Raw genomic sequence first — 16,065 nt, 5'->3', positions numbered from 1 at the left:
ATAATCTCTTTCTGTGCTTAGGGTTCCTCATCTATAAAAAGATACACTAATTCCTGCTTTATAAAGCTACTGTAAGGATTATGAGTTAAGAGGGTTTATAGCAAATGCTTATAAAAGTGATCTATAGCAAAAGCTTATAAAAGTGTTTACCACTTAGAAAATTTCATATAAGTACTTATTACTAGCAGGCAAACTTCCTGAGTTCTATCTTTTGCACTGATCTGTCACCAGAAATTATCACTTGTTATGGTTTAGATCTAAAATATCTCCCAAAGACCATGTGCTAAAGTCTTGGTTGCCAGCTTATGGGCTTTAGGGAATTGACTGGGTCATGAAGACTCTGACCTCATCAATGGATTAATCCACTGATGGGTTCATAACCTGATAGGTTATTATGAGGTGACAGAAAATTAGGAGTGGGTGCTGGGGACTGTATCTTGTTCCCAGCCACTTCATCTTGTTCTTTTTGCTTCCTGGCCACCATGAGGTAAGCAGCAACCTCCCTCACATGCTCTGCCAACATGATATTCTGCCTTACTTCAGGCCCAAAGTAATGGAACCAACAGACCATGAACTGAAGCCTTTGAAACAATGATCCAAAATAAATCTTTCCTCCTTTATGTTGATTTCCTCAAGTATTTTGTCACAGCAAGAGAAAATAATATACCACTGTATTGGGCACATGGTTGGCAGCTAACAGTCCAGTGCTAATGAGAACCACATTGAGTTATAGCAGTGATAATACTTTAGCAAAGTAAAATGAATGACAGCTTTTGTCTACCATTTTACTTATATACAGATAAATACATACACACAAAAGATGTTGTGTAATCATAAAAACATAGATTACTTTGACTCCTCTTTCCTCCTTTATATATGTAAATTATTAGTTAATGTTGCTTCTTCTATTTTTGTAATAGAAGAAGGGATGGTAAGCATCCCTCCTTCTCATTTCAGCATTTACTATGCTACTTGAGGGTTTCACATTACACCAGAAGATCTACAAAAGTATCCTAGCTGTTGTCTATGCGTATAGTTTTTCCCACTATAATTCAACATACAAAGCTACTAGAAAAATTGTCTTCAAGTAATATAAATCATAATAATGTTATTTGGGTCTGGCATATATTGTAGTTAAACAAAAAATTCAATCCTGACCTCATAACTATCCATTCTTCTGTATGGTATTTTTTGATGCATAAATACTTGAAAGGAACATTAACTCATACTTCAGTTGCTCTAAAAATGTGCTTTTCAGATGTGTCATTTCTCCATATAGAAATCTGTTAATTTTAAATTTCTCTTATTTAAGATCAGAAATATAATTTAAATATATTTTAAATATAAATTAAAATAAAATTTAATCCTGCAACAAATCTAAGATTATAATCTTAGATTTTAATCTAAAAAAAACTCTATACCAACTAAAAAGCAGAGGCAATTCCCTAGAAGGGACTTATTTAGCATAGTCATAGATTATATAAAAGATGATAATTATTAGTATTATTATACCTAGCTATTGTTTTCCATGTCCTGGGCACCTGTACTAAGCATATACATTATCTTCTACTTTCAAAAGCATCATTAGATGCATAATAATTTTACAAAAGAATTTGAGAAACTTGCTCAAAGACTCACTATTAGCAAATGGTGTCAGAGTGAGGGTAATAGGTTAAACTTGTGTTCATATGTAAATTAGTTTGGCTGAAGTTTTCACATTTAGATAACTACTAATGCTTTTTCATCACATGAATTCATTTCTATGATATATAATAAGAACAAACATTGTAGGTATTTATCAAAATGAAACTCATTTTTAAAAAACTGCAAGAAAAAATTTTGAAGGGAGGTGGTAGAGGGGGATAAGAAAGGGTAACAGAGGGAGTGAGTGAATATGATCAAACTATATTATATCCATGTATGGGAATATAACAGTGAAACACCACATTGTACAATTAATAGACATTAATAAAAATGTGAAAAAAATAAACTTTAAAAAAACTTTCTAAATACTACTTTTGATAAAATTTACTTGAACCAAACATTGGTTATTCTTTAAGGGGGACAGTGCTACTGAATGGGAAAAGGCAAAAGAAAGCTCTGTGGGGTGCTGACACTATTATTCTTGATTTAGTATTTTACAGAGATACATATACATATAAAAATTTAGTGTAGGAACCTGTAAGATTTACACACTTCATCATACCCAAGTTATTCAATAAAAAAAGGAGGAAAGAGGTTATTCTTGTTCTCTCTGTACAGGTGACCCACTTACAGTCCACTCAAAGTGTGTTCCTTTCATAGTAAGCTTTACTATCACTTTCAGAAAAAAACATATTAAAAAAAAGAAAGACAGAAAAGAATGAGGAGCAGGTAAAGATGAGAGGGAGGCAGGAACTAACTTACCTGAAACCTGATCATCTGTTAAGCCAAACGCTGACATCACATTTTTATTGATTTCATCTTGGTTTTTCAGAGGATCAAAAGCTGACATACTTGCTGCCATAACCTGAGTAGACTGTTTGCCAGAAGAATCAGAAGCAGTAGGCTTTTCTTCCCTACCATCCACAGCATCTATAAAAAAGAAGAATAAACAAAAACTTGTTTCCGTTTTATCTATATTCAATAAAGCCTAAAGGTACCAGATAGGTAAATACATATGTGCATAACTAACCAAGCAAGTATATGTGACAGGACTAGAGATCTTTTCACTTTCTCCTTTATACTTGTTCATACTTTTATTTTTAAAATCAGGAGTGGCTCAAGCAGTAAGAGCATCTGCCTAGCAAGTGTGAGTCCCCGAGTTCAAATCCCAGTATTGCCAAGAAAAATCAGGAGGAAAACAGAAATGCATAATATATAACAGCTTTTCCAAAACAAAAATATTGCCTTCTTCCTCCTCTAAGAATTATCAGCTTAAATCAGGTGTGGTGGCACACACCTGTAATTCCCATATCCAGGAGGCTGAGGCAAGATGGTTGTGAATTTGAGGCCAGACTAAGTTACATAGCAAAACTCAGTCTCAAAACAAAGCAAGCTCTTTAACAGAGAAACATTTTACTTGTTTTGGAAACCAATGACCAGTGAGGATCCAAAGGCGATGAGAGTGCAGAAGCAGACAGCATGAGGTATGTAAATCAAAAATCTTGCTGAGATGCTGGAGCCACACTTGGCAGAAAAAAAACACCAAGAAGAATCAAAACTTCAACACCTTGAAACCCCAGCCCATACAAAGCTTCTCCACGCCACGTTACACTGAGAAAATAGAAGGGCTCCCACACCACCAGATGCCAGCTCCAAACCTGCTTGGGAGACATTCGGCATACCAACAGGTGAGCAACAAGCATCATGCTGTATTCCCTCAGCCCACCCCTGGGATAAACCAGCATAGCCCCCTGGACAGACTGACCCCCCCCCCGCCCCACAAAAAAAACTGAATAAACAAAGAACTGAAAAGGCACATGCAGCAGAGAGGGTGGGGTGCTGTAAGCCCACAGGAGAAGAGGGGAGGGGCAATAAGCTGATCTCCTCAGGAACTTTCAATAAACAAAGACTGGGAAGGCAGAAGAGCTGACAACAGACAGGTGATAAGCCACAGCCTGAAACAGGGCAGGTAAGCAGTCCACAAAGCTCATCTCCTGAGCCAGAGAGCAATATCCAAAGTCAAACAACACTGCAAAATTGAAAAATAATCAGCAAACCACCATAACACACTGACAGCAGAGAGCAGCTGACAGATCTCTGACCTTGCCACAGAGAAAGGGGGTGAGGCAAAGAAACAAGCCCCCAATAAACCAACACAGTGAAAACCCAACTCCAAAGCAGGACAGCTGGTGGGCTACAGAGCTGTTCTCCAGAACCTGAGGACAATATACAAACTCCTCACTGAGGGAGGAGCTGACTAAGCAGCTGCCACTGAAAGACAGGAAAAAAAAACTGGCAAGACTCCCCAACCACCTGGTGAGACTAAGACAGAGCCTCTGCTTAAATACCAACACCAGGACTGGATGCTGAAGGAATAACACCAGAACTACTAAGACTGAAATTCTATTGTTTCTGAACCTGGAATCTTTTTTGTGTTTGTTTGTTTGTTTTGTCTCCTGTTTGTTTGTCCATCTCTCCCTGTTGATTTCTTTGGGGTTTTTTTGTTTTTGTTTTATTTTGTTCTGTTAGTTTTACTATTGTGAATTAGCTAATACTAAATTACACACAGACCAGGGACAGAAATAGCATACATACACTAACCTAAAACCCAACACACCCACAAAACAAAATTAAACCAAGGTAAAGAAAACAGGTGACTGAAACCACCAAGAGCCTATCAAGAACATAGCTGCACAGTACCAACTGGAGCAATAGCAAGACGAAAAAGGGATGGAAACCATTCTCCCCACAAAAATAATTTAATACAGGATTCAGAGGAAAATTAAGAAAATGGATACCCAGTTCCAGACTTCAACAAAACAAAGATAACTATGCCAAGGAACCCAATGAAGCCCACAAGATCATTCTGAAAGAAGAAATCCTCCAAGTAATCACTGAGAATTTCATGGAGATGTTACTAGACATGGTCAACCAAAACATAAAAGAGGCACTCAAGAAATTCCAAGACAACAAAACTAAAGAATACAAGACACAGAAACAAATAAATGAACTCACAGGAGCCCTAAATAAACACCAAAGTGAAACAGAGAACACTCTAAATAGAGAGCTAAATGAATTAAAGATGAAAATTGACAATATTAAAGAGGAAACGACCCATGATATGGAAAACCTCAGAAAAAAGAATGAAACAGAAACACAAAACACATTGAAGGCCACTCCAGCCGACTAGAACAAGCAGAAGACAGAATCTCAGAACTTGAACATAAAATGGAAATTAAAGGAAAAACCGAAGAGCTATAAGTAAAACAACTCCAGTCCTGGGAAAGGAATATGCAAGAACTCACCAACTCCTTCAAAAGACCAAACCTGAGAATCATGGGCATTGAAGAAGGAGAAGAGGTACAAGCAAAAGGAATTCATAATATATTCAACAAAATAATAACAGAAATTTCCCAAATCTAGTGAAAGCTATGCCCATTCAGGTACAGGAAGCCTCCAGGACACCAAACAGACTTGATCAAATCAGAACTACCCCATGACATATTATCATAAAACAATAAGCACAGAAAATAGAGAAAGAATATTGAAGGCTGTAAGACAGAAAAAACAAATAACATACAAAGGTAAACACATCAAAATCACAAATTTCTCAATGGAAACCTTAAAAGCAAGAAGAGCATGGAGTGAGGTATTTTGGGCACTGAATGAAAATAACTTCAACCCTAGAATACTCTATCCAGCAAAACTATCATTCAAAAAATGGAGCAATAAAAGTCTTCCATGATAAGCAGAAACTAAAACAATATATGACCACTGAGGTACCACTACAAAAGATTCTTCAAGGAATTCTGCACATAGAAAATGAAAGCAATCAAAACCATAAAAGGACAGGCAGTATCAAACCACAGGAGAAGAAAAGACAAGGAACTGGAGATTAACACTGATTCAGTCAGCTGCACACAATCAAACCCTTAAACAAAGGCAACTAAATGACAGGAATCACCACATACCTATCAATACTGACACTGAATGTTAATGGACTTAACTCCCCCATCACCGTTTGGCAAACTGGATTAAAAAGGAAGATCCAACAATCTGTTGTTTATAGGAGACACATCTCGTTGACAGAAACAAGCACTGACTTAAGGTGAAAGACTGGAAGAAGATTTACCAAGCCAATGGCCCTGAAAACAGGCAGTAGCAGCAATACTTATCTTAGACAAAGTAGACTTCAAACTTACATTGATCACTTGGACAAAGTACACTTCAAACTTACATTGCTCAAATGAGATAAAGGACACTCCACACTAATAAAAGGTGAAATACACCAAATGGAAGCCAATGACCTATTTTTTAGTATTACAGACAGATTAGGAATTCAGGAAATAATAGTTATAGCAATTAAATCTTTAAGTATAAGAAGCTGACCTAAAACTAGGATCTCAACTTTTTATGGGTTTTGGTTACCTATTGGTCTGCTACTAAATTATATGGAAATTGATATCTACCTGCTACCTATTTTCCTCACTATAATCCCAAATATATCCCTCCTATAATCCCAAAGGTACATTCCCAAGACCATACCACATCAACTTACAAATTATTCCCCCTTGTACCACTACTAGCTGTTACCATCTATGTGTCTTTACACAAACCAAATCCATCAGGAAACACTCTGTATGTCCATTAGCCTACTATTTGTTCCATTAGTTGCTAAAGCTAGCACAACAGGTAAGCCTAGTATCTAAGGTAGCTTACATATCATTTGCCTCATAGAGGAACACAAAACCAAAAACCACTGCAGAGGTATAGCACTGAAGCATGTTACTATGTATGAATTCTAAGAAACTTGTCTGATGTTTTCTTTAGATTCTTGATCTAAAATCACAGCTTTTTTGTTTGGAGAGGAAGAGTTCAGGAAAAGCTACTTGCTTTCACTTGAAATAAAAAAAGTTTCATCATAAAACTGGCTAAGAAGGTATTACAGTGTTTAAGCAAATCTCCAATATGTTCTGAAATACAGGTAGAACTAGAAGTTACTAATTAATCACCAAATATTTATTGAGCATTTACCATAAACACAATTCCATACAGCTAAAAGAAGAAAGAGGAAAATTATGGAAAATGCATCTTTATTTAAACCATAAATTAAATAACTAAATTAAAAAGAAAACCAAGGAGCTAGGTTTATGGCTTGGTAAGTGCAAGGCCCTGGATTCAATCCTCAGCAAAAATAAAGAGGGAAGGAGGGAAAGAAGAAAGAGGAAAAGAAAGAGGTAAGAAAGAGCGGTAGTAAAAAGGAAGGGAAGAAAAGAAGAAGGGGGGAAAGGGGAGGGGAAGGAAATGAAAACTCCAAAATTATTCAGAAGAGAAAAATAGAATTATATCTCAGAATCTAAAGGTTCCAAAGAATTATGCATGGCACTTTCTTCACACAAATTATCTTCTTTTATACCTTTTATATGCACTCATCTAGAAATTTAAAAATGCTATTTCACAGGCTTAAACATTTAAAATTAGTAGTTATAAATATCTGAAAATTATAGGCAAAATTCATCTAGAAACAACAGGTTTTTGTCTTTAAGTGAAATATCTAAGAATTTTAAATAAAAGTTGAGGAAAGCAGGTTTTTTTTTTTTTTTCTTTTTTTTAATGGCACTACTGAGGTTTGAACTCAAGGCCTAGCAAGTGCACTACCACCTAAGCCATGCTCCCAGCCCTTTTTGCTTTAGTTATTTTTTGAATATGGTCTCGCTTTTATGCCCAGGTCAGCTTGGACCATGATCCTATTTATACTTCCCACGTAGCTGGATGACAAATGAGTGGCACCACACCCAACTTTTACTGGTTGAGATAGGAGTCTCCTACTAAACTTTGTGCTTCAGCTGGCCTTGGATCTCAATCCTCCTGACCTCTGCTGGAGTAGGCAGGAATAAAGGCATGAGCCACTATACCCAGTAGAAAGCAGTTTTTTAAAAATCTACTTTCAAGGGTGGGGAGTGGTGGTACACATCTGCAATTTCAGCTTCTTGGGAGGCAAAGATGGGAAGATCAGGGTCTGAGACCCACTCAGGCAAAAAGCACAAGACGATATCTGAAAAATAAAGAGAAGGGCTAGGAGTGTGGCTCAAGCCACTTACCTAGCAAGTGCAAGGCCCTGAGTTCAAATCCCAGTATCAACAAAAATTATCAATAAATAAAAATAAAATCTACTTTCAAGCCACCACATGTTTAGGTTTCAGTCCACATTTTAAAAACATATGGACCCAAACTGTAACAGTTCAAATTTGTTGAAAGACCTTGCTTTATCTTAACTTTTGGTAAATGATATGTGTCATCTGTAAAACAGAAAAAAAAAAATCAATTTTTCTTTGTATAATTACTTAAAATTGTTTAAATAAACTTTAATAAACCATTTTAATGTACTAATTTAAAACTGCTTACTTGAAATTATTTCATATTCTACACAAAATTCATAAAATGATTTTCAATTTCTAAGGTTCATTAGGGTTCATGAGTCAAAGGGTTTGAAAACTGACCTATTTATGGCATAAACTCAGGAGTCTAAGGCAAGTTGAAGAATCATCCAAAGGGCTTTAAAAATGAGATCCAGGACCTATCCTCCAATATGTCTTTGATACGTAATCCAGGAATTGGTATAATGCAACCCCCCAATTGCCAGGTTTAGGAACACAGACGTGAACATTAGTGCAGAGGCTAAGGGTGCCATCCCATTACTAAAGAACTGTTTCCAAAAAAAAAAAACTTCAATAAGATATAAAACCAGTGCACCAGAATGAAATGAATTCATGGTTTACCATTTTCAGGAATACTGGTAGAAGGCCCTGGTTCTCCAGGTGGTTCCAAGCTATCCAATAAGCGATTCACTTTATTTCGAAGTTCTATCAGTTCTCGACGAAGGTATTTCACCTGACTTGATTCAAGGGGTCTTGGTTGGCCGTTAACTGAAACAAAAGCAATAATTTACTGAAACTTGGAATCAGATGTTCTTGAGTAGATGTGTCCACAGAATATGCCATAAAGCACAACAAATACCTTTAAAAAGTATTGAAATAAATTTTAAAATAGTTAAAATTTAGAAGTATCAGAATAAGTGAAAATTATTAAAGTACTAAAAATATCAAAAGTATTAAATATGACACCTTTAAAAAGCAACAAAAATCAAGACATCTACTGTTATTTGAATAATTCTTTTTAAGGAAAGGATATTTTATTGCTAATGCTTTAAAAAAAAAAAAGAAACATCCGTAAGTCTCTTGATGCTAGACCTGTCTATGGTTTACTGAGTATACTGGTAAAAAGGTTTACTAGAAAAACTCAACTATAACAAAATAAATTAAGACCTGCAGAAAGCTCTAATTTAATAATTGAAATTACTCTTAATGGAAATTATGTACTTCAAATTACATTTTTGGCAGTTCTAGGGTTTGAACTCAGGGCTTTGTGTAAGCCAGGCAGGCACCCCACCCTTGAGCCACACCCAGCCTTTTTTGCTGTAGTTATTTTTCAGATAAGGGCTCAGTTTTCTGCCCAGGCTGGCCTGGACAGCAATCATCCTACTTATACTTCCTACATAGCTGGGATCACAGACGTGCATCATCATGCCCAGTTATTTTGCCGAGATGGAGTTTCACTAGCTATTTTGCCAGCTCTGACCTTGAACTGCAATCCCCCCAATTTCTGTCTCCATAGGCTTAAGCCACTACTATCCAGCCCAATATTTTTGAAATAATGAAAACATACCTTTTACATACATAAACATTAAGAGAAAACATGACTGGCAGGTCTAGTAATCCCTCATTTTTGCTTACTTTTAGTTAAAAAAAAACCCAGCTAGCTAAAATAGCTAATCTAAAAAATAATCCATTAAAAAAATACATGTAGAGCTGGAGGGTGGCTCACATAGTAGAGTGCCTGACTAGCAAGTGCAAGGTCCTGAGTTCAAAACCCAATACCATCAAAGAAAATCCATGCAGAATTTATGAATCTACATCAACATTGTCCTTCAAAGCAATTGCTTCTAAAGGAATATAAACCACAAAAAGTCAAAGATTACCCCATAATCACTTTTTAGCTGTGACTAATCTGCTACTTAGCTATCCACTTAGTATTTAACTTCAATTACATTTTTCATTTCTAAAAAGTTACCGTAAGTTCTTTAAAAAAACTATCTGTTCTTTTTTTTTCATAGTGCCTTGCTTTTATATTCTTCTTCCTTCTTTTATGTTTTCCGTAACTTTTAACACACATTTTATAGACTGTCACTTCTATTAACTCAAGTTCTTAGAAGCCTAATCTTGCTGTTAATTATGTCTATTGTTTCTTGCTTACATGGACTGTTCAGAACTTATAGTTCTGAACCCTAAACTCACCAAAAGGATTCTGTTTGTAAGAAACCTTTGTGACTTGGATTGAGATTATATCCCTCCAAAGACTTCTGCCTTTGTTTCTACTTTTTTTTATGGTAATGTTTTGGTTTAAAAGATCTCAAACTATGCAGGCACTTTAAACCTTCGTTATAAATCCTCAAGGGAGATGGCTCAAACCCCCTGATAGCCTAGTGTTTAACAGTAAAAATTCCTTGATGTTTCCTGTATCAAGGGAAGATTTCTTTTCTACCATATCCTTTTTGAGAGCATATTCCACTGAGGGTCCAGGACCAAGGATCTATACCATGAAAACATCAAATGATAAATTCTTAAAACATGCAAACTAAAACCTTCACCACTACCACCCAGAATACCTCAAGTGTCAGCTCTTGGTACTAAAGACATGTTTTTTAGTTCTATCTATTTTTTGGTCCCTTTACATTTCCCTTTCTCTCCTAGAAGAGCTGAGCTGCATAATTAAAAAATGTATGTAGAGCATGTCCTCAGTGTTTCCAGAAGTGAAGGGAGGGGTTTCAAGCTATCCAATTTCCTATACCTGATCAATGGTGGTTAAGTACTTCAGATTCCATATTATGAAAAGACATCTTTTACTAAGAAAAAAATTTTAAGTTTATGTTATTAACATTTTTAAACCTCACTCATATTCATGTTTCCTAAATGGAGATGAAATAAAAATTCTGACACATTTATACAAGTAGCATACATTACTAATTAAAGTAATAAATTAGATGTAGAATTTAAAACACGCCAACTTTTTAAATATAATCTTCCAAAAACACAAATAGCCCAATAATTCAAAAATTCTGATACTGCTAAATCAGAGGTATAATACTCTATTAGAGATATGTAAATTGTATGATTTCAAGAACAAAATAATCCTAACTGTTCTTACTGAATTAAATTTCTATCACTTTCTTAAAACACAGGAAAGTTTCAAGCAATTTTAAACCACTCCTTAAGTGCAAATCAGTTTAAGTACACTATTTAAATATGTTATCATGTAATTTTCAGCCTTTAAAAGAAGCAAAAAAAAAAAAAAAAAGGACAAAAACCAAAAACTCTTTAACAATAATACAGTAAGTAGTAACTGTATTAAGAAATTTACCACTTACCAAATAATGTCAGTTTCAGTATCCTGCTACACTGAATTGCAAAGGAAAGGTCAGAACTATCAAAAATTGTTATAAGATCTCCATCTGGAATTTAAAAAGAAATAAGCTTCAGATTTGCAAAAGTAGTAAAGATGGGCACAAGCAAAATTAAAAACTACAATGTAGATTGCAGAGTCCAGTTACAATCTCCCATAAAAACTTTAAATAAATATTTATGGATTGTTTTGGAAAGATGTGCTTGTTCAAAAAACACTAAATTAATTTTCCTTATTACGATTATAAGCATGTTAGCTAAAGTTAATGAATTTTGTGCATTAATTTTTACTAGTCACTAGATTTGTGGTAGCAATACCATAAATTACTGGCTGAGAATGTAATCTTCCAATTCTAAAACCTTTAAATATATTTATCAAATATGAAAGTAGTAAGGATTCCCAAGGTTCAAATCTTAATTGTAAATACAATAAGATGCAATGAAACAAATGGACGGGAAGTCATATGTCACAATAATTCATGGATACAAAAAAGAGGTTTTTGCAGAATTGCTTCAGTGAAAGAATATACTGGCGTATTTCAGATAGCTGATCATTTTGATGTTAAGATGAAAACTATCAGTTTTCCTTACAAAAATATTTATATACATAGAAAATAGTACATACTGAAAAGCCAGATCCTATGGATAAAGAATCCTACAATTAGCATATCAATTACCTGTTTCAAAGCTTACAACAGGCTAGGGAAAAAAACATTTTCCAGAGAAAGCAAGAACAGAAAAGCAGCTACATACAAGGAGTTCGTCAGAGGCCTTTGCAGGGTACCTTCACACAGTTGGATGAGGAGTTTTTTTCCTCCAGAGATGCTTTGTTGCACCCATTTAAAAACTGATTAGGAAGGTTCATTTTGAACAAAAATGGTGATAAAAGCCATAACTGAGCACTTCATAAAAGTTTATAGCTCTTCATACGTAGACCCACTTCCTTATAACAGACATGTCCAATATTCAGTTCTCAGGAATTCCACTCATAACATATTTTAAAAAGCAGAGATGTAAAAGGGTACTCTCTATAATTTGTCTTTTTTCCTTTCCTGAATTCCACAATAGAAACAGAATATCTCTGACAGCAGGAACTTTACCTGAATCACTTCTCCACTCAAACCATGGGACAAAATGTGAACATGGAACCCAAAACATTTTTAAAGATACCATGGAAAAGAAATACAATGTAGTAACTAGATATAAAGAACAAATTTAAAAATGAGGCTACCCGAGATAGGAATCTATAAACTGCACCAATGGACTCATCCCTGTTTCTATAGCACTATGAACTTAGGATGGTTTTAAAATTTTTAAGAGGTTGTTTAAAAAGAAAAAGGTGATAATGAGACACAGGCCTATGTGATCTACAAAGCTACAATATTTATTATCTGACCTTTATAGGAGAAGTTTACGGACCCTTGCCCTAAACAAAAATAAGGGAATTAAGAGAAAGCCAATCAGTGAGATCAGTTTAAGATATCCTAAGTTTGAAGAAAGAACGAAGTATCTCAGGTTACAAGAAGACTTAAAAATTTGAGATGTGAGATTAGAGATTTAGTTTAATGGTAATGGGTTCAGTCTCCAGCCCTAGGAGCAGGAAAAAAAAGGCACACATTTGAAAGTCACAGAGGTGAAAGCTTATAGATGGCTTATAGATAAGATTACTAGAGAAAAGAATGGGAAGAAAATCAATTTCCTTTATTGTTGCTTAACACAAAAATTAATTTTGGGTGCTCTTAGATCATCCCTCACAAAAAGAATTGTACCTGAGGTAGGAGAATTATACTGTTGGCTAGATGTCTACCTTAGCATAGCTGACCCACCAGCTGATTTACACTCCCTTTCCACAGGGTAAATTGTATGAAATAGCTGCCCAACCAGGCCCAATTTCCATTTGTACCTCAAACCCAAGTGACTGAATTCTGACCAATGTAATGTGGGCAGAAATGATAAATATCACATCAAAACCTAGCCTGTAAAATCTCTTCAAACTCTTTGTACATCTGCATGCTGGATATCAACACCCAAAGTAAGCATGTAAGCCATGTGTTAAGGTAACGGGACTTCTCTCAACTTGGGTCCTTGAATGATTTCTTGAGTGTTGAGCCACTGAGATCAAGATTTATTATAATATCTGGCATTACTTAAAGTCAATCCTCAGACACAGATGAAAAGGTATTCGTGGTAAAAAAGAAAACCAGGATAAGCAATGTCAGAAATATTAAGAGAGAAAAGTATTTAAAGAAAAAAAAAAAAAAGACAGTGTGGACAGCAGTGCCAAATGCTAAGCTAAAGATAAAATTGACTACAGGTAAGTTCAATAGTAAAAAAAAGATACTGATAACCACCTAAAAAAGCAAATTCCAGTAGAGATGGTAACAAAAAGTAGCTGATTAAAGAATAGGAAATAAAGAGCTGGTAGAAAGGCTCAAGTGGCAGAGTGCCTGCCTAGCAACATGAAGCCCTGAGTTCAAGCGCCCCCTCCCCACAAAAAAAGGAAATTAAAAAAAATAGTCTACTACCCAACTACTGCAATTCTGCTGTGTAGACTAGTCATGCAAAATCTATCTCTGTAAAAACTGCATAGTCAAATTGCATACGATAGACAACATAATCAGCATACTGTACACTGGAAACAAATACACTTGTCTTTCTTTAAATCAGTTTTCCCCTATTTAGTTGACAGTTAAATCTGCTTTCATTCAACACATACTTTCACTTTGGGAGATACAAGTGGAAACTTTGTTTTAAAAGCAAAAAGGAAGCCAGAACTGTTTGGGCATAAAGAAAAAGAAATGCTTGTAAAAATGTACGTGAAAGTGTTCTGATACCTAAAACTCCCTTCTAATTAAAAAAAAAAAAATTACTTAGGTATTTTAATTTATAAAAGAACTGTACTAATGCACATTTCATTAAATAAATGTGGCCAATCATCTACCGTGACAGTTTGGGGGAGACATTCCAAGGAAAAATGGGCACAAGAACACATACAATAGACTTAAATATGAGCTTTAAAAATACTCTTACCTTCATCTTTATACTTTATCGTAACTTCATCATTACTCAGAAGTTTCCCTCTGAAAACTCGTTGCATCATTAGCACTAATTCATCATAAGTAATATCTTCATTATGAATGGGAATTCGCCGAATATCCTCCCCAAGCTGAGCTTTGATAATTAGCTTCCCACTTAGGTCCAACTGTCCATTCATGGTGGACTCCAGGATGTTCTAATACAGAACTCTAGGAAAAAACTGGTAAAAAATGGTTTTGATGATTAAACAACAAAACATGTTAAATGTTTTGCAAACAGAGCTACTTGAGCTACTATGAGAATGTTAATTATGGCCTACAATCCAACCAATTCAGTAGTTCACTGTTACCAACTGTTACCAACTGTTACCATCATCTGGTCTAAAATACTGGAAAAGACTTAACTGGTCTGCCTGCTTTTCACCTTTGCCCACTCAATCTATTCTCAACATATCAGACTTATCCTGTTAAATAAAATCTAGTGTTACTGTGCTCAAAATCTTCCAATGGATTCCCATTTCAAAGAGAAAAATCCATAAGGTCATGATCTGTGGCCCCTGACCAAGTATTTAACCTGGTTCCTTACTCATGTCCCTCATCCACCCTGTGACACCAATCCTTTAAGTTCACTCTCTCAACTCAAAGCTTTGCACTTGCCTTTGCCTTGAACTCTTACACAATTCAGATCCCTGATCAAATGTCATCTTCTTAGGGCTTCCCTATCTAATTTGAAATGACTTTGGTCACTATCTTCTTATACTGCTTTATTTTTCTTCGAAGTCCTTACCACTATTGGACATGAAAAACTTATTTTTCACTATCTTTTCCACCAGAAGGTAGGAAGTGTTTTGTTTGCTATATTCCCACAGCCTAGAAGAGTGTCTAGCACGTGATCATCATTTAAATAAAAGACTTTGAAACTGTTAGCTTATAACTTTAACGCTAACCCTGAAGAGAAAAAAATGTACAAACATGAAAACAGAGCCTCATATTTTACTCTCTAAATAAGAAAGATCTCATAAGTATTTTCTCTAATTTCCTATTTTGGGAACTTGAGGTGAAAGGACAAGTAAGTGATACTCTATTAAGAATTCTATTAAAGACTATCCACTACATTAACTCCATTATCTTCCCAACACAACCCATCCCTAACCAGAGTGGGTGTTTACAATTAGACTACATACATCAAGAAAGAAGACGACAGTATCAGAGAAATAGTCCAATTACTGCTTTGCTCTAGAATTTTCCCTTCTTGGGTTTTATTTTCATCTTATTTCCAGCTATTCAGTATAATCTAAAATTGAAAATATTATGGAAAAGTCTTAGTAATTAAATTACTGTATAATAATACAGCATATACTTAAGAATAAATAATGGGTTAGTATCTCTTTTAAAGGCCAAGTAGTTCCTGAATATATTAATCTGTGATCACTGAGCATTTCCTTACCATCAACTCCTCCTGCCCCAAGCAAATGATCTCTCAGGGCTATTTAAAAGTTGTTCTACAGCTTTCTACTGGACACATTTTGGCTTCAACATTGTACTTTTACTACAGGCAGCTTTCTGTTTCCTCTGCTTAAATTTGTTACTTAATCAATATGATCACACTCCCTGCTATTACTCTGTATGTTTTGTGGATGTATAAAAGCACTCACCTGCCCCATCCCCAAAGACATCAAATACTGGAAAAGTTTTTATGAACCCTAATTTCTTTCATGAATATTACATACAAATCTTCTAATATTCCTATATAAGTTATCCTGGTCCTTTCATCTAACTATCCCTAGACCACCTTCACCACTCTCTGGCCAGACTACATTAATAAACCTTTAAAGAAATAGAAACTAAACCCAACACTAAAAGGTCAT

General features: G+C 35.1%; 1 protein-coding gene across 5 annotated transcripts in view; it reads right to left on the bottom strand.

The window, feature by feature from the left end:
* The window catches only part of Tfg (trafficking from ER to golgi regulator), a 29,650-nt gene that overhangs the window by 11,437 nt on the left and 2,148 nt on the right, over positions 1-16,065 (bottom strand). For 4 of the 5 annotated variants that reach the window (XM_074073012.1, XM_074073011.1, XM_020183761.2 and 1 more), the window contains exons 2-5: positions 14,193-14,418; positions 11,129-11,212; positions 8,424-8,570; positions 2,407-2,574 (exon numbers count right to left, since the gene is read on the bottom strand). In XM_074073012.1, the coding sequence (XP_073929113.1) occupies positions 2,407-2,574; positions 8,424-8,570; positions 11,129-11,212; positions 14,193-14,376 (583 nt within the window). In that variant the 5' untranslated portion in view covers positions 14,377-14,418. Of the gene's footprint in view, positions 1-2,406; positions 2,575-8,423; positions 8,571-11,128; positions 11,213-14,192; positions 14,419-15,381; positions 15,492-16,065 lie in introns of all 5 variants that reach the window. The other variant, XM_074073009.1, reaches the window with a different exon arrangement.

The sequence above is a fragment of the Castor canadensis genome, chromosome 5, assembly GCF_047511655.1.
Source record: "Castor canadensis chromosome 5, mCasCan1.hap1v2, whole genome shotgun sequence".
Taxonomy (NCBI): Eukaryota; Metazoa; Chordata; class Mammalia; order Rodentia; family Castoridae; genus Castor; species Castor canadensis.
This window is presented reverse-complemented; position numbering and strand designations above follow the sequence as displayed.